The sequence below is a fragment of the Hipposideros armiger genome, unplaced genomic scaffold (genome assembly GCF_001890085.2).
Source record: "Hipposideros armiger isolate ML-2016 unplaced genomic scaffold, ASM189008v1 scaffold_26, whole genome shotgun sequence".
NCBI classification, from domain to species: Eukaryota; Metazoa; Chordata; class Mammalia; order Chiroptera; family Hipposideridae; genus Hipposideros; species Hipposideros armiger.
This window is the reverse complement of record NW_017731376.1, coordinates 2,014,308-2,033,631: the sequence shown is the minus strand read 5'-3', so window position 1 is coordinate 2,033,631 and position 19,324 is coordinate 2,014,308. Positions and strand designations below refer to the sequence as shown.

At 37.6% G+C, this 19,324-nt stretch overlaps 1 protein-coding gene across 2 annotated transcripts; it reads right to left on the bottom strand.

The window, feature by feature from the left end:
* Positions 1–1,229: 1,229 nt before the first annotated feature.
* OSTC (oligosaccharyltransferase complex non-catalytic subunit) lies at positions 1,230–14,583 on the bottom strand. 2 transcript variants are annotated; one of them, XM_019636085.1, is made up of 4 exons: positions 14,373–14,580; positions 10,693–10,786; positions 8,646–8,843; positions 1,230–1,804 (listed from the first exon to the last, which is right to left on the bottom strand). In XM_019636085.1, the coding sequence occupies exons 1-4, from the start codon at positions 14,509–14,511 to the stop codon at positions 1,786–1,788; spliced, it is 450 nt and encodes a 149-aa protein (XP_019491630.1). In that variant the 5' UTR covers positions 14,512–14,580; the 3' UTR covers positions 1,230–1,785. The 2 variants fall into 2 exon arrangements, with proteins under 2 accessions (XP_019491630.1, XP_019491631.1); XM_019636086.1 differs by lacking the exon at positions 8,646–8,843 and having other exon boundaries at positions 14,373–14,583.
* Between the last annotated feature and the right edge of the window lie 4,741 nt (positions 14,584–19,324).

Sequence of the window (19,324 nt, the reverse complement as noted above, 5' to 3'; positions counted from 1 at the left end):
TCTCATTTACTTAACCTCTGCTGATGTTAATAATGCTTGGCAGGCTTTCTGTGAGGCTATGACCTTTTAGTTTAGTGTCTCCATAATCATTTTAAAGCTAGTACAAGGTACATCAATTTTTTTCCTTCACATAAAACATTGCAATTTTACCAGCAAAATTACTTACATATATTTCATTGTATTTAGTAAATGTGCATTTATTATAAAAAGAAAAACCAAAACAAAACCTTAAAAGCTGTGACATAGACAAAATACACCAAATATTAATAGCACCACCTGGTGGTGCTTAACAGGAACTGTCCACAACTCAGTCGTTGAGGAAAAAACCTTCGGAAGCCATTAACACCTTTATGTTATCTTCTGTCCAACTAGTTTAATATTTTTAAATGTCTAAATAATGAAAAATGTAACTAAAGCTAAATCAATCAAGTCTTTTAAGTTGGTTAGTATATGCAGGTCTTGTTTTCCATTTTCGGAGCTTTGGAGTATAGCAACCCCCTCTAACCATCATCATCTGTCATCACCACAGTACAAACTATCATTATCTTGCTTGATTTTTGTGTGGCATTTATCAAGATCTGACATTTTATAAACACTTTTATCTTTTGATTATCTGGCTTCCCTACAAGATTCTGATTATCTCCTCTTCCCTGTATGAAGACAGAGACTTTATCTATCTTATTCACCCCTATAATCCTTAGTGGCACTTGGCATGTAATAGGTGCTCAAAACTTTTTGAATAAATGAATCTTTCTTAATTTAATGAACAGCTACTTTTAGATTAGCCTTGGAATTAGAAAAAAAAAATTCACCTGAGAGAAAATTTTATTGTGAACTTAAAAGATCTTGGGATAAGAATTCATTGAGCCACTAGAAAGGTGAAGTTCATGGCCAGTCAGGGAGAACCGAAAGGCCTGGTGGGAAGAAATGAGAGGAAAACCAGGCTGGTCTAAAGATGTTTTCAGATATGCTCAAAATTGTGTTAATTACTGAAAATGAATGGCTAAAGGGAACTTGCATCTAACACATCACATTTCTGACAGCTCTGACTCAGATATGCAGCCTGTGCTTGAGCACTTATAGGGATGTGGAGTTGCTACTTCACAAGGCATCCTGCCAACTGCATTTTGAGGCCTTCGGCCACGAACAGCAGCTGAAGTCACAAGATGAGACTGAATAATTATAAGACCAAAAGGTTAATATCATCAGTCAATTAAAAAACAAATATAAAAGGTGTTAATTAGAAAATTATTTATTTCTGTTACTTTCACACACCTAATTTTCAGGAAACAGTCTTACATACGTATCTGAAATAATGTACTGTCACACACTGTTTAAAGGCAAAGCACCACAGGTATAGTTGATCAGCTGTCCAGAGTTCTCAGCTTCCTGTTACATTAATTTCTGACAGTCAGAAATGTCATCTCCAAAAAGTGTTAAGGGGGTTGTAAAAAATAATCACTCTATTCAAAATTATAGTTGTAGAAATGGAGTATATTTTCTTTAAGAAATGAAGAACTGAGAAGAAAATTCTACTTAACATTGTTGGTAGGTCAGTATAGGTCAGCAGGAAAAAAAATACTGTGATAAGCTTGTCTCTTCGATACCAAGAAGATATTGTATGTAGTCCGAGCTTTAATATGCTTCCCATGTTTTCCACCAGATGCTTCTTTTCTGCTGCTTTCCATCCTTTTCTATATTTCATATCAGAGGATTGGTACAGCCTTTAAAACTTCATGAACAGGAGCAAATCCAGTACCCACGAATTTCTTCTCAAAAGGTACTCTAACCCATCAGATAGCCCCTGCAGAAATAAAATTTAAAAACACAAAAGGTGAAAAGGAAGCAAAATTTCAAAATGCCCAAACAAGTTTTATGAGTCAAATGGCAATCTAAAAATATAATTTGTGTGATCCTTTTTATGGCTACTATTTTATATCCCCGCCCCCCAAGTTTTTATTGGGACTCAGTTCCATTACCCTTCCCCGTCAAAGGATAAAGTTACCAACCAATATGCTAAACAACACAGAATGAGGAAAAAAAAGTAAAGAAAATGTTATATAAGAGTTAAAGAGTCAGAATCAATTTCCTTTGGACTCCTACAACTACAACAAAAATCATAAACCTTTTAATGTAAAGAAGCTGGTTTGGATTTTCTAAAGACCTTAGTATTACCAAAGGAGGGTGGGAAGATCTGGAGCTACTCACACCCGAGAAGTGAGCCCTGGTGCTCTCAAAAACCAGTGTGCGGAAGTGTCTGCTCCTGCACCTCTATCACGTTAGGAAATGTCCAGATAGCAGCGAGGGGCCTTAGTTACAGCTACTGACAAGGTCAAGCTTCATGTGGATGAAACAAGAGATCCTTTTACAAAGTGTGCAAGTTAGACCCTGGAATCCCCTTTAAGTTAAAGCATTAAGTTTGGTTTTATAAAGTTCCAAACTTTCTCTTTTGTAATAAATCCTGACAACCTATTATTAATTAAGGATCCACAAGATCGGGAAAAACAAGAAAAACTGTATAAAGCTATTGACATGAAGAAAGGGTTTAATACACCTTGTCCCCACTGGTGCCTTCAGAGCTTCTCTCCTTCTGACCCTGCCTCTAACACTTAGTGAATAAGCCTGACTCAGTTGCCTCATCTGTAAAATGGAGTACCTCAAAGAGTTTTAAGGATTATACCGGGGGTGCCAAAAAAATGTTTACAAGTGGACTTGATGGTCAACGTTGCTCAAGCAGTAGTTCACTGTAATCAGAAGTGTCTGGACGCTGATGGTAACCACTTTGAGCACCTCTTGTAATTGCAGAAGTCAAACATGACTTGTATTCATCTCTTGTTATAGATATACATTGAATATTACAATTTTAATAGTTTTCCTTTCTTAAAATGTGCATACATCTTTTTGGCATCCTCTATATAAGAGAATCTACTAATATAGTAATTGCTACGCATGGTAATAAGCATTTGACAACGTAATTTCAGAGTCAAGTTTCTTCACCTGTAAGTTAAGGAATCAAAACTCTTAATAGGGTTAGATTTCCTACAGTGCTTGGCACATAGCAGACACTCAAGAATGTGATTTTCCTCCATTCCAGCTTCTGGACTCACTTGATCTACAGGGCTTAGATCTAGGAGCAGACAATTCGGCCTGCCTAGAACTCACTCTCACTTTTCCTTCTGCTGATTCTATCAGCCTGGCTGATCCACACTGAGTACAGAGAGAACTTTTATCTCACACGACCACCTCGGCAACAACTCTGATAAAACCCAGCACTTCTCACCCCCCAAAAAACACAACTGAATAAAAAATAAAAAGGCTCTTAGGGTATACTGGGTGGTCGGAAAAGTCATGACGCAGTTTTGCAACGAGAAACATAGAAAAAATACGTCATGACTTTTCCACCAACCAAATATATTGACTTTGAGGACCCCCACATAAATGTGCTATAATTACTGATACTTCACAAAAAGCATACTTTAAGACCTAAACTTCACAAGAAAAAATAAGTCCAAGGCTTTAAGGAAGTATCCACTAACATCTGTACCAGTGGAAGTTGCTCAACAACTAGCTCACACTTTACAGCCCTAAAGTACTGGGAGTCTTTAGGGGGTAGTTACCTGTCATCTGCATGTACTGACTGGGATCTGAGTGTGCACTTTTTACATCTACCTCAGGATATAGAATATGTTGTGGTGTTGTTCCTCGTAACTATTGTGACCTATGTCTATGTAGTATAAATCATGAATTATTGTCAACCTAAGTTTAGATGGAAGAGAGCACTTAAATGGACAAATCCTTGTTCAAAGCTGCCAAACATGCATAGTCATTTAGAAAAAATTGGGGGAGCATTAAGAAATATTATAATGTTATAAAGATACTATGTTGGAAGAAAAGAACAAGTAAATATACTTCTTGGTAGGGAGTAAAAGTAAACTTCTGGAAACATTTACTATGGCTTCTGCTGGAATCACTTAGTTCCCTCTCATGGCCCGGAAAATGTCATGATCTTTAATTATTATATTCATGCCTGTGACAATTTTATACAAGTAAAATTATTGGCAAATATAAGTACTTAGATAATATAAGCATTATAGGTAAATAAAAGTAAATCAAGAGCTCAAAAAACAACTAGACATAGACGTCAGTAAGGAGGATCTTTTATGTCACCTTCATTTAAAGGCATTCATTCTCTCAAAGAGCCTTCTGTACATAAGGCAGGCACTGTGCTAGGCTGGCACTAACTCAGAAATTTCTCAAAATACTATGACATACATTCTTGCATTTAATCCTTGCAACAATCCTTAAAAGGTGGATAAGGTGAATATTATCCTCATGTTACAGTTGAAGAATGTGAGACTGCAGGGACAGTTAAGTAGTTTGCTCAAAATCACACGGTGCGATAAACACAGAACCAGCATTAAAACACAAGTGTCCTGACTCCTGGTCCACCACCTTCTCTAATGGTCCTTAAACAGAAATCTCACTTTCTTGTAAGAACAGAAATCGCGTATCTATTTCTTTTCGAAATGGTGGCCATAATCCAAAATGAAGCATAGAACTTTTAGGATTCTGTTTATCTTTACAATAAAAACACAATAATTAACATTAATATTATGCTTGAGAGCACACAAAACACCTTTTCATTTAATCTTGAGAGCAACTCTCTCTGAGTCACACAATTAACTCCATTTAACAAGTTTGGAATCTGCGAGTTCGCAGAACTGACCCAAGGTCTCAGGGCGAGTAAGCAGCAAGGCCCAAACTGGCCTCCAGGTTCCTCCCTCCTTCCACCACACACCACCCTCAGCAGCTGGACATTTTGTTTTGTTAGAATTACCTCTCTGCTTTGCTCACAATGAGCCCTGGATATGAGATTTCACTCACTGAAACCCTGCTTATTCAGATGCCCGATTCTCTACAACCTGAACTTTATGACTATAGCCCAAACCTGGAAGCAAATGAGACTCAAACACCTAAAAGGACTGTGAAAAAGCCAGCCCATCAAGCCCTCCTTCAGCCAGGGCTGATTTAAAATGCAATCAAATGGCTAGGTTATCTACTTCCTCAAATCACAGGCTAATCAATGAACCACAGGGGAGGAAGGAAAGGATGAAATTACAATAGGTTACAATGATAACAGTGAGAAGTGACAGGTTACACTGAGGAAGTAAACTAAAATCTGAAAAGTACTATATGTTTAATATAAGCATAAATATACAATGACCCTGAGTCAAGAAGGCAAAATTATGCTTCATGTTCAGTGTCCACCAAATAAGTTATCAAATAATAAATATTTGCTAAATAGAAATGTGAATGTTAAGGAGGCAATAAACAAAACACTTTTTGAAAGAGGTTTGTCAAAAATGAGTAAGATAAAGTTTTAGTACATATAGGGTTAAATTTCAGTTATATGGAAGAATTACATATATATAGATCATCCTATTCCCTAAATAATGTTAATTTAAGTAAAATATGATATTTTTAGTTTTCATTCCCGCCCCCCTTTAGGAAAACTTCTTTTCTGAACTGATCCCATCTCAGGATTTATTTACTGAGGGGCTCCCTAGCTTCTTCTCATCAGGCTTAATAAACATTAGCTCAAATTGCTAAAATGGCAATTTTTGCCAGTCTGAGTAAATCAGGCCTTTTGTCTTCAATTACATAATAGTACCTATTTAGACTATTTTATACAGCTTGATAACAGACTTGCTACATGTAGGAACCCATCTCTCTCCTCCCAACCACTGCACCTAATTTTAGGTCTTTATATCATGACACGGCAGGCCATCTTTTACTTTTGTTTTTTTAACTTTAAGATTCTGCGATTATGTCAAAAATACCTTAACAGTGGAGGCCAAAGAGAATCTAATGACCATTCATTGTTTTTTCAGAAAAACCCAGTACAAACTTGTACGACAGTCTTCTACCCAGGGTACAAACATCATTTCATTGCGCCAGTGTACGTTTAAAATGTGCCTCACACACACACACTTCTTCCCATATGTTATCTTACGAATTAGAAAATTTTTATTTTCAAAATGAAAATTGCTCCTTTGTAACTTTGTATTAGTACAAAAAAATATTAGGCACTAAAATTTGATTTTTCTTTTTAAATGTACTGTCTGTCATATATGCAAAGAGTAAAAAAAAAGTTATTCATTTTATTAGCACCCACATTTCTTCAAAAGACAAGGCATGAGACATAGCCATTTTTTTTAAATTGGAGAACAGTGTTTATTTTTCCAGGACCCATCAGCTCCAAGCCACGTAGTTGTTTCAATTTAGTTGTGGAGGGCACATCTCAGTGGACCATGTGGGGATGAAACTGGCAATCTTGGTGTTATGAGCACTGAGCTCTAACCAACTGAGCTAACCGGCTGCCCTAATACCACTTTTAATTTGTAAAAGTTTATCAGTAGGAGAGACATCAGGTGTTTAAAAAAGCATAAATCAGAAACTATAAAATTAATAGTACCATTTCACCACTGATGTTTTCTCCTTTTTTAAAGGTACTTCTTGCTAAGGATGATATACTCTTTGTGAAAGAGTCCACCCACGGAGGCTATCATGATGCATTTTCAAGCATAGCCATCCTTTATCTCAGATGCTAGCAACTTATCTAATCTGAAAAAACCCATGGTTACTGGTGTTTTTAAATGTCTTTTTGTCGCTGTTCCACTTATCATGTATTAAGCTGTTTACATATGTAGGGATCAAAGATAATGAGTGTGTAAGGTGCATCCCCTCCTTGCTGGTGGTACTCACCACAACCCTACTGTGTGCAGTATGTAGGCCCTCAGACCTGGCTCATCACTGCACTTGGGGCCTTCTCAAGTAATCCAGAAAATGCAATTTTATTCTCCCTTTTCTTTTCTAAAACTGTCCATTGTTTTTCCCCACTGCACACCTGAGGTCTCAGGCATTAGGAGCTGGAGGTGAGAAATCATACTGAAAAGAGGAAGCCATAAATTCCTTCCTGTTAAAAATTTAAATCCTAGAGTTAGCTGCATGACAAGTTACAGAAAGAAGCAATTTTCTGCTTAGATTGTTGTTCTGCTTTGCTTACATCTAAACATAATCTACACCTGAAACCCAGAGAGTGTATCTTTCTTTCTATTTCCTATTGTTGGCTTAGTCAGCAAACTTCTATACTGGCCTTCAGAATGAGGACAGGAAGACAAATGTTTACATAAATAACTAAAAGTAAGGTGGAGGCAATCCAGAGAATTAAACACTTTCCAAAGCGTTTTGTAAGCAGTCGATAGCTCTATTACCCTAACAGTCAAATGCCTGAGCTAAAAGAAAAACACACATCCTAAAAAGAGGACCTAAAACCATAAGGAAGAATGGGAAGCGTAGGCAGAATGAGAACAAACCTGGTTCTCAGGGCAAAAGCAGCCCACTTCTATTCTGCTGTCTCCAAAGGTTCCTTCTGTTTTGGTTGCTAATTTTTACTAGCCTCTTAATCATTTCTGGGAGCCTTCTCTTTTCTTGTTTTGCTATGGTGAACATCAGCCTCTTACACATATTCTTCCAGTATACCTTTACCAACAGGAGCAGGAAAAAAAGCAACAGAAAGAGGAGGCTAGAGTACCTAAGTCTTCATACAATTTAGCCCATGGACAAAATTGTCTTCCCAGGACAAAAACGCGAGCCACTGGCAGAGGGTGTGAGGAAGCTATATGGGCACACCAACATTCAGCTGACAAAGAATACTGCGCTCTCTTCTCATCCTGCAGGGCTAAGATGGGAACATGATTGCAGAATAAGTAATTCTGACTTTCTAAGGGCAAGTCTGCCCATTCTACCCTAGATGTGTTGTAGGTAATGGGCAGGTTAAGCCACAGAACAAGTGAACTTGTGAAAGTCCAACACATTCCGGTACTCCCTACTCCCTTTCACTCTCTTATAATAAAGGAATATTAGTTCTAAGAAATTAGTTGACACTTGATATTTAATGTATTCCCTAAAAACTGAATTTACTAAGAGCTGATCTTTATGGTATGCTTGCTCAAAGTTCCTGTGGTAACTAATGTATCCATAGGTGAAACCAGAATATAGGGAAATGTGAACAAAATTGTCCACATCACAAATTAGTGATCGCAAATGGAATTATAAAAGTTGCCATAAAACCAATTTATTGTTGTTCTAAAGCCACAGTAAGTTTTCTGAATCAAAATGATCTAATTAAATATATATGAAATTCTTTCCCCAGCTTTTTGGGGAGGTAACAACTCCCCTTTCCCATCCAAGGCTTAATGGGCTTTCCTCATTCCAATATTCAAAGATCAGTAGCAATAAATGGCTTGAAAATATTCCCAACTATTACCATTATGACTAGAATCCATGTTACAGACTAACTAAAAAGTACTTTGGAGAAACAGTGGTGAGTGATGCTACAGCAAAATAACTGAATTTTCTCATGAACCTGTATGAAGACAACAGTCAGGAAGACCTACTGGTCTCAATTTTGCTACAATAGCTATAACCTTGAGCAAGTCACGAATTTCTTTAGTTCTCAGAATTTTCATCTGCTTACATGAATTCAATCAAATTGCCTATGATTTTATGTGGTCCAGGTGATTATTTTACCAATTTGCAACAGAAGTGAAGTTGCTGATTACACAAAGTACTTAGTAACTTACGGCAGTTTCATTCTCATGAATACTCTGGCCATGAAAAAACTCAATAGCACACAGACGAATCCAATGAATAGAAGAAGAAATCTATTGAGTTTTGGAATGTTGGGTGCATTGGATCGGTCAAGGATTATGAAACCTAAACCTCCCATTGTAAACAGGAAGCTGGATGCGAGTCCTTCCATAATATACTGTCCATTTACTCTGAAAAAGAAAGACCATAGAAAACAAAAAGTGAAAATTCCCAGAAAAACAAAATTATTTTTCCTTAGAGTGAAATTCTGCTAAAACACTTTTGTGCTAATTTTTTATTCTCACCCTTACAACTATTTTTACTACATTTCTGGATATTCATTTTAACCAATATTTATTGAGAGCCTATTATGTATCAAGCACTATTCCAGGTTCTGGGGCAACGACAATGAACAAAACAGACAAAAACCTTTGTCTTCATGGAGCACATGTCCAAAGAAAGTTTTAAAACCTTAATTAACACAACAGTCTATGAAAATCAAGTCACATTTTAATTATTAGCTTAAAAAGCCAATTTATTATATATGAACCCTTTATCCAGAACTTTAGTTTAGCTTTTAAAAGTTGTGCTATTTAAATTTCTATCAATTTCAAATTAATTTTGAATTGGTTAAAAATGTTTCTTGAAGTTTTATAGTAACTAATAAACCTCGTTTCAAAGGGAAAAAATTATTTATTTTTATGTTTTAATTTTTTAAAACATTTTATTGGGGAATTGGGGAAGGGGAATAGATAAGCTGCTGTCCTTTGGTTCTTCAGTTTAGTTGTGGAGGATGTCGCTTCACTGGCCCATGTTGGTACTGTGATCATTGCACTCTTCCCGGCTAAGACAGATGGGTCGCCGGCCATTGGATGGCTGCTCACAACAGCTCACGGCAGCTCACACCAGGTGCCAGCCACTCACGGTAGCTTACGGCAGCCCACTGCAGCCCCACTGCAGCCTACGCCATCGCCGTGGACTCACAGCAGCCCAGTTCCAGGTCGAGCTGTTGTTCACCATCTTAGCTGTAGAGGGCGGAGTGTCACTGGCCCATGTGGGATCCAAATCAGCGACCCTGCTGCTCAGAGCTCGCTCTCCCAAGCCAACTTTTAACCAACAAGCCACTCGGCCAGCCCCAAAGGGAAAAAATTTTAAAGCAAGATTCTTAACTAAGGCTCCATGAACCCCACAAGGATTCCCAGTGATCTATAAACCCTTAAAGTTATATGCAAATTTTTGTATCTTTCTGTATCTGATTTTTCAAGGGATACAGAGCTTTCAAACTTCTCAGAGTTCATAGACCCCTGAAAGGTTTCTCTACCATCAAGATCTCCTGTTATCTACATCCCCTACCCAGAGAATCACAATAATCTTTCCACGAATATTCTATGCATGGAATACCATTAATGTAAGCATAAATACAAATATATAGCTATGTTTAGGGAGACAGTTACCAAGTGGATTTTAGAAAGCAATACAATAACCATTACTACTAGAATCCCATGTTACAGACCAACCAAAAAGTACTTTATAGAAAACCACATTGGAATGGTGTTTTATTGCTGAAACGGAACTCCCAGATGTCAAAAATTATTTTTCTTACTCCAGGGATCCACAGATTTTTTTCTTAAATGGCCAGACAGTATATATATTAGGCTTATAGGCCAAATAGTTTGTGTCACACTTACCAATGTGGCCTGAAAGCAGCCACAGATGGTATATAAACAAATTGGCATGCCTAGTTCCAATAAAGCTTCACTTACAAATTGGTTGGCTGATCCCCAGAATAGTACTTTTAACTGATACCCTCTTTTAAATAAGTGATCATATCATTGTGAACTATTGTCTATTTCCTAATAAATAATATACTTCTGTTCTGGCTCTGGCCCACTTCCTGCCATCTGCAAATTTGGCATTTTAAAACAGCTATTGTCCAAATACAGATGGACCCCACTGGTTTCACTGTCTTCTTAAATAAGCAGGCATGCCCCAGCAACCTTCTTTGCCACCAACCAAAATCATTCAAAAGGCATCTTTTACCTGTAGGCCAAGAAAGCTACTGGTCTCTGATGCCCATGTTCATCCGTCATAGAGCCAACGCTTGGAGGTTCCACAATGACATCGTAAATGATTCCTACATGAAAGACAGCCGTACAGATCACACTGGATTCCTAATTTTTAAAATAGGATTCATTTTCATCTGTCTCTAAAGGTTCATTTATATTTAAATAGAATTGCTTTGATGTATTATTATAATCAAATAAGGCCCAGCCAATCTCCTAAACTCCAGATAACCCATTCAGAAATTCACCCCAATACTGTAGAATGACTTGTAAAACAATATTATCTCTAAAAGAGGTATTTCATAAAAGAAATCCATTCAGTAACTATTCTGATACTCAAGAATGACTCCACAATAAAGGAGATTTAACATTAAAGATTATATTTCAGTTCAAGCAAGTGTTCCACATAAGTTTGGATGTTTCTATAAACTGAGAGCTACTAGAGAAATTTTCTTGCTTAAATGTAAAATAAGAAAACATTTTAAAATCTCACTATTAGCACAAGAGATTCATGATCATTCATGTTAATGTCTATCAACATCTTAAGTTTTCCGAACCTCCCAAGACCAACGTCTACTCTTTATCTTCTCCATTGTTCTCCAACATCCTCATTTCCAGCTTTTCTTGAGCACAGAAAGTCTACCTCACCCTTAACTAACAAAACAATCCTATAGGAATTCCCTAATATTCCCCACCCCCAAATCTACAAACTGCTACCTGCATCTATCCTCAGCTCCTTGCCTCCAGCTCCCGTCAAGGAAGAATCTCTTTTCCTATCAAGGTGGGATCCCTTCTGCAATTATCAGGACTCTGTCCCCTCTTGCCTTTTCAGAGACTTCGTTCCTTTGGGTATCTCTTCTCTCTCCTGTTTTTTCAACCTGTCCTTCCCCTGTATCAACCTTCCCTACATGCCAAACCCTCCTAGCTAACATCCTATTTCTATGCTTCCTTTTTGAAAGAGAATCAGGCTTCCTTCCGGAAAAATAAAAATTGACCAACTTGCTATCTCCCCTTGCTCACTTACCCTACATTATTCAGCTCACTCCAATCTGGCTTCTGCTACCACTGTTGCATAATTCAATGGACACTTTGCAGTTCTCGTTTTAGGAGGTTTCCTAGGCAGCACTCCATCCAGTTTTCTAACTCCATTTTGGGGGGAGGAAAAATATTAATAGCTTCTCATGGCTTTTCTAACTCTCCTGTCCATGATTTCTAGCTATCTCTCTAGCTGAGCCTCCTCTTCCATAAAACCACTAAGTGTTAGAAGTTCCTCAGAGCGTTCCCATCCTCCTCTTTTTTTCTTTCTACATTTTCTCCAGAATTGAACTCATCCCTTCACAGGGCTTTCAATTCTATGTGCTAATGACTCTCAGTGTGCCAACACCTATCAAATAATGTTGGTATCATAGAATGAGATGTAAGTTCCCCAAGAACAGGGATTTTGTCTATGTTCTTCAAAACCTGGCTTATAGAAGTTCAGAAAAACACTTGTTATTGACCAACTTCAACATAGACCTCTTTTCTCAGTGCTAGACTTACGCCTGCAAATTCACATATCCAACTAATCACAGTTGGTTATGTCTAACTACTATATATCCCAAAGTTACCTCTCGTTCACCATTCGTCACAAAAAATACTTCATTTCTCCAATCTCATAAAATGACTTTCGTCTAACTCAGATGTTCAAATCCGACACCAGTAAGATTCCTTCATACTCGTTCTTGCCTTACATCAAATCCATCAAGATCTACTCAATCTACTTCCAAAATACCCTCCGTTATATTTCTCTCCATTTCTGCTACCACCAACCTAGTCTAGTCTAAGTCAACCAAAAAACCCACCTAAATGGTCTCTCAGTCCCATATCTGTCCAGCTTTTCCGTCCTCCTAGTATACCCTTTCCTCCAATCCTTCAGAGTTTGGCTAACATGTCATTTCCTCAAGAACCACATTCCAATGTAAATGATATTCCCAATTCTTATTATTTTTTCATAACCTCTTGTTCTTTTCCTTCAATGCATTCGTGGCATTTTGCAATGGAAAAAATAATGTAAAAGGAAAAAAATGTGACACTTGACATGCCTCAACCATGACATTACAAGCTTCAGGAGGGCTGGATCTTTATGTGTTTCCTTCACTGCTGTCCCCAGTACCTAGTGCCTGGAGCCTAACAGGAACTTGATACATTATTTGCTGAATGTTCCGCTGTAATAAACGTTGTTTATTATAAAGGTACATTCAGTTTTTAAGAGACTCCTTTCCAATGGCAAAATTTATTCCTTGATACCTCATGACATTGGCCACCAAAAGGGGTCCTTTCCACATTATCCCAGGGTTGAGGCAGAGACTCTCCAATCTTAACAACAATCAACAGGGAAAAGGTAGACAGAATAAACACTGTGAGGCTTCTAGCAAAGGCACTGGCCCCAAGGGAGGTAAGGCTTGCAGGAATGAGACTAGTAGATATAAGCAGATGAAAACTATTATTATTTTTTTTAAAAAAGCCACATGCATTTTAAATTTCATTTATTCAATACAGTACCTATTAATGTGTTGAGCAAATGTTAATGCTGATGCAATGCTAGGATAGTATCTTACCAACATAGAAAAATATTTCTTTAAATGTAATTTACTTAAACAACCATAATTTAATTGTCACTTTTCTAGGTAAGGAGAACGATGTGATTCAAAGGTACATTCTCAAACTAAGCCCTCGCAGTTTCAGATTCTTCCCTCTTCAGTGCAACTATTCTCACATCTATGAAAATGAAGATGTCTGTGATTATCCCCTTCAAAGCAGAGCCACTCTTACTGTCCCCAACCTATAGAGTATGAATTGTGTAATTTCCAAATTAAGTACCCTACTTTCCAAAATCTAAAAGTACAGTTGTACCGTCTTGAGTAAATCGTGGAACTTTGCTTGAAAGGGTGGTGTTTCTGAAAAGACTAGCTGGATTGCCAACTCACCACTATACAAAGCAACGCCCCCTTTACAACTTCCTATTTGAAAAGGTCAGGATGAAATAATTCATAAGTTTTTAATAGAAATGCTATTTTCCTTATTCTTTAAATTCTCAACTGCTCTCTAAAATACAATACTATCTGCAAATCTATCTCAAATATTAATCAAAACCATGGTTTCGGAAAATTTCATTCCTCTTCATTGTTGATCGGGGTAAAAACCAACACAGGACTCTCAGGTTTGTGCTAACAAACTTAAGAATTTTCAAGTCGTTTACAAGGTTCCAGGGACCGGAGACAAAGAGAAGGTAAAAGTCCCACACCCTTTTCATCAATCATGGAAGTAAAATGGGCCAGACTAGACTTTCCCAGGACCCTTGTCAAGCAACTTATGGCAAGCAATGAAAAGAACTTAACACGCTGGGCTTGAAACATCTATTCGACTTGGATCCCTAGAAGAAGCTAGGCGAGTTAAAGCAATGGGAGTGGGAACACGCGTGCTCTCAGGGCGTGAGGGCAAATAAACCTTTGGGCTGTTAATACTTGGAGCCCCAGAACTCCCCTCCACCCTCCGAAAAGATCAAGAGCAGAGCGATGCCTTGCCCCGAAGCTGATGGTCAGCAGAACCGACGCGCCTCCCGGGCGGGCGGGCTCTCCGCGCCTCCGCACCTCTCGGGTCCCCGCCAGCCCGAGTTACCTCCGGTGATGAGGAAGTAAGACACCACCACCAGAGCGTACACCGTCATGGCCGAGGGCATGTGCACCCAGGGCGGCTTCTTCAGCTTCAGATTGGGGCATTCGAGCACCAAAAACGGGACTCGGTACAAAGTCTCCATGTTGGTGGTGGCAAAGGCAGATCTCGGCCAGGAGCCCCACGCACCAGCGGAAACAGGCCAAGCCTTCCTTTGACGGCGCGTGCGCAAAGGAGGGACCTGGAAGGTCCGCAACACTCGGAGGCTCTATATATCCGTAGAAGAAGAAACTGTGAAAATCAAATAAGTAATATGACTTAAAACTATGTGTTATTGGAAATTTTTAAATACAAATTTGAATAAGAAGCTCAATTGTTGCCAACGAATTAACTGTAATTTATGTACCTTCAAGGACCTGCGGGGCTCCTGACGTGGCCCAGACAGAGACGCTAAGGGAACCCAATCTCTCTGAGTCCGCCTATTTGCTGACGCTGAGAATTTGGAAGCTGATTGGACAGAGGCCCTCTAAGATCCCAGAGCTAAAGGATGAATGGGAAAGTTTGGAAAGCTCTGCCTGTTTTATTACCTTTTTTTTCAAGAGCTTGAGAAAGTCCTAGGTTGCTGAGTTTTTACTTCCCGATGTATTAGTGCTGATAGTAATAATACGATTGTTATTAATGACTGCTAAATAATATATTATAAATTAAAAAAAAAATCCAGTCCAAATCTATCACGAATGTCAAGAGGACATCTCCACAGGACTCCTAAATCTGACCCGTGTGCTCCGCTTCAATTTTCTCCTCTCAGCCATCCCTATATCATAAATGCTAACATTTTTCAGGCCGAAAATCTTGAAATCATCTTGGTTTCTCTCTTTATTAGAACTCCACACCCAAAATAGCAGCAGGTCTTTTTGTCTGTACTACCAACAATATCTTTAATTCATCCACTTCTCTCCATGCCATTGCTACCACCCTAGTGGAAGCCACGTCATCTCTTGCCTGGGCTACATTCGCAATCTAAGTGGATGAAAATATATGATGAAGAATTGATCTTTGGGGATGGACCTGGTGGCCTAAAAAGTACTTTGTTTTCTGTTTAGTTTTTATTTTTATACACTATCTTAAGATTCTGCAAATGTCAATTTCCTTTTGGAGTAAAAGTGAAAAGTGACAGATTATATCAATCCAGGACAGACCAATACCTTTATTACTGAACCAATGTTTTCATGATTTTTGTTTGTTGGCTTGTTACTGAGCCCATGGTTTTGGATGGGCTTAGTAACAAACAGGATGACATGAATTAGTTCTGCACTTTTACTTAGTGACTTATTTATTGAGAAATTGTTTACCATAATAATGAAAGTATTTATAAAAACTGCAACATCTAATTCTAAATACAAATATGCTGCTCTTACCATTCAATAGTGAGTCTCCCCAGAGTCTTACCCAGCTATATATTAAGGAAGGTACATTAATTTTAGGTTATTAGGGGGTCACTAATACCAGTAATGAAGTGTTTACACCAGCACCAGCATTGATACATAGGAAGTTTTTCTGGGGACTATAAAACAATGTTTCTGAAATTCTTATAATTCTATAAATAAGGAAACTTTTGAAACAAAAATATATTGCCTTGAAAAAATAAATAAAAACATAGAAATAAAAAGTTTTTAAGCTCCTTTTATAGTTTCAGGAAGGAAACTAACATTAATTAACCACTGCTTGGCAGATATTGTGTTAAGTGATTTACATTGGTTTTATTAGTCTTCACGGCAATTCTACTAGGTAAATACTATTATCACCACTTTACATATGACAAAACTGAAGCTTGGAAACTGAAATAAACTCAAAAAGTATAGTACAGTTTGATATTAGGTGAGACCTAAAGGCAATTGTCCTAAATGTAAAACAAATTTAAGATGTTTAAGCTGGGAAAAGTTTGTATATTTATATACCTCCTATATGTTCTGGGGCCAAATAATTCTCTACATACTGTGGAGAACACATAGAAGTTTTAAAAATATATTTTTTTTTACAATTTTTTTAATTATTATTTTTTATTGTGAAATACACATTTTTTAGTAAAAATATAATTTTTACTAAAAAATAATACCACCTAGTCAGAACAGATTACATTTATCTATATGTTGAATTTTCATTGTCTTTTTTTTTTTACTGTTTCAAAAAATAAGTTTGTTCAAGAAACCAATTTATTATTATTATTATTAACATCTTAAACTTTGAAATATACTTCAAATTGAATTTGTAATATTCTACAAGCTAGGTATAAAAGAAACATATTTTGAGTAAAATATGCACATCTGTAACTCTCTGTGTCCTAATTATAATATTCTTATAGAAAATGTTTTGTTTAAATACAACATAAACTCTGTAACTGAAAACCAAAGAAATAATGAATGGGCATTAGATTCTAATCATTCAGTGGGTGCTATTTTACATAGATGAAGGACAAATGTTGTAAGAAACAAAAATTTAAAACATACACAATAGAGCCTATCATTTTCAGCTACCCATAAAACCAAAATGACTAATTCTTGCTGTGCACAAGCAAATCTACACACAAGGAAGAAAGGAGCCTAAAACTGATATTTACCAAGATTTTCATATTTAATGAAGAAAACCTTAATAAAAAGTCTTGAAGTCAGGAATGGCCCTGCCAGTCAAAAGAGAAGGAAAACCCCACAAATAAGTTTTTAACTACTAAATTCTAAACTCACTAGAGCTACCAGGGCTATTAATACTGCTGACTTCAGTTTATTTAAATATGTACTAGGGAGAAAATAGGTAGCTTTGTTTTTTGTAAGATAACAAAATACAATTTTATCCTAGATTTGTTTAAAAAACGTCTTGCAGTTTAGTTCAGTCTCTAGAACTATACTCTTTCCCTCTGGATTCTGTATAAGCATAAGTATGTTTGTTTCTCTAGCTCAACAATTATTTATTGTTTGGTAACTCCATGCCAGGCACTCTGTTAGACACTATTATGTCTCATGATCTAAATACAAACTCTTTCTAATACAATATTAAATTGTGAATTTTGTTGTTGTTGTCATTATATTAACTTTTGAAGATTAAAATTTCCAAGTAAAACATAGGTGCATGCTCACTGTTAATTAATGAATTAATTCAAACAACAGAGCCACGTATGGAGTAAGTTTCCTTTTATCACTGTTCTCATTTTAGTTCTCCTTCCAGAGGTAGTAAGAACCCTGAGATTAGTCATGTAATGCATGATTGGAATAAATATACTCATATATGGCAGAATCCCCACATTGATTTCCTGACCCATACAGTGAGGGCTCTTATAGTAGGAAAAGCTAAGTGGAACCAACAGAACTGTCCTTACCTACCAAGACAGTAAATCAGTGACTGCGGAGATTGATGCCACCATCAAGGACTTGAAAGATGCAGGGTGGCAATTCCAGCCACATTCCATTCAATTAGCCAATTGGTCCTTATAAAAGAAAGATGGATCTTGGAGAACAGTGGATTAATGTAAACTTAATCATGTGGTGACTCCAGTTGCAGCTGTTGTCCCACATTTTGTTTTGTTGCCAGGGCACATCAACACATCCCCTGGCACCTGTTAGGTAGTTTTTGATCTGGCAAATGCTTTTTTATTTATACCTATTGGTAATGACCATCAGAAAGAGTTTGCTGTAACTGACAGGGTCAGCAATATGCCTTCACAGTCCTATCTCAGGACTATATATAATGTTCAGCTCTATGTCATAGCCTGATTTGTAGACACATTTATCATCTTCTCATTCACAGGATATTACACCATGCCATTGCACTGATGATATGCTGATTGGACCTAGTGATCTAAGTAGCAACTACACTAGATAACATCAATAAGATGTATGCATGCTGGAGGACAGAAAACAAACACAATAAAAAATCAGGGGATCCTCAGTGAAATTTCTAGGGGTTCAGTGATCTGTAACACGAGAGATATCGCTTCCAAAGTAAAGGATAATTTGCTGCCTCTAACTCCACCTTCCACTAAGAAAGACATACACTATTTAATGAACCACTTAGGATTTTGGAGGCAACATGTACTTCATTTGGTAATACTATTCCAACTATTTACTGAGTAATCCAATAAGCTGCCAGTTTTGAGTGAAACCCAGAACAAGTGAAGGCTCTGCAACAGGTCCAGCCTATCGAGCAAACTGTTCCATCATTTGGGCCACATGGCTCAGAAGATCCAATATTACTTGTAATGTCTATGGCCAGGTAGGGATGCTCTATGGAGCTTTAGACAAGCCCCTTTAGGTGAATCACACCATGGAGCCCTAGAGTTTTGGAGCAAACCTATGCCATCCTCTGCAAATAAATAATCTCTTATGAAAACTAGCCTCTGGGTTGCCACTGAGCCTAGTAGAGACTAAACTATTGACCATGAACCTGAACTATCCCTTACCAGTTTGGCATTGTCTCACCTATCAACCCATAAATGTGGGTGTCCACAAGAGCATTTCATCATCAAATGAAAATGTTATATAGGCGATCAGGCTCAAGTAGGTCTTGAAGGTACATGTAAGCTGCATGAGGAATAATCCAGATGTACATGGCCACATTCCTGCCACATTGCCTCTTCTTTCTCAACCTATACATACGGTCATGTGGAGTGTGCCTTCTGAACAGTCAGCTGAAGAAGACAAAACAGGGGCTTGTTTTACAGACAGTTCTGCCCAGTGTGCTGGCACTACCTGAAAGTAGATGGCTTTGCACTACAGCCTCACTTGGGTTGGGGGAGAGGGGACTAAGAGAAGTGATGACAGAAAATCTTCCCAGTGGGCAGACTTTTAGCAGCATACCTGGTTGTTCTTTTGTCTGGAAGGAATAATGGTCAGAGTTACTGGTCTACAGTGATGTGTGGGCAGTGGCTAACCATTTGGCTGGCTGGCTGGCTGGACAGGGAGTTCAAA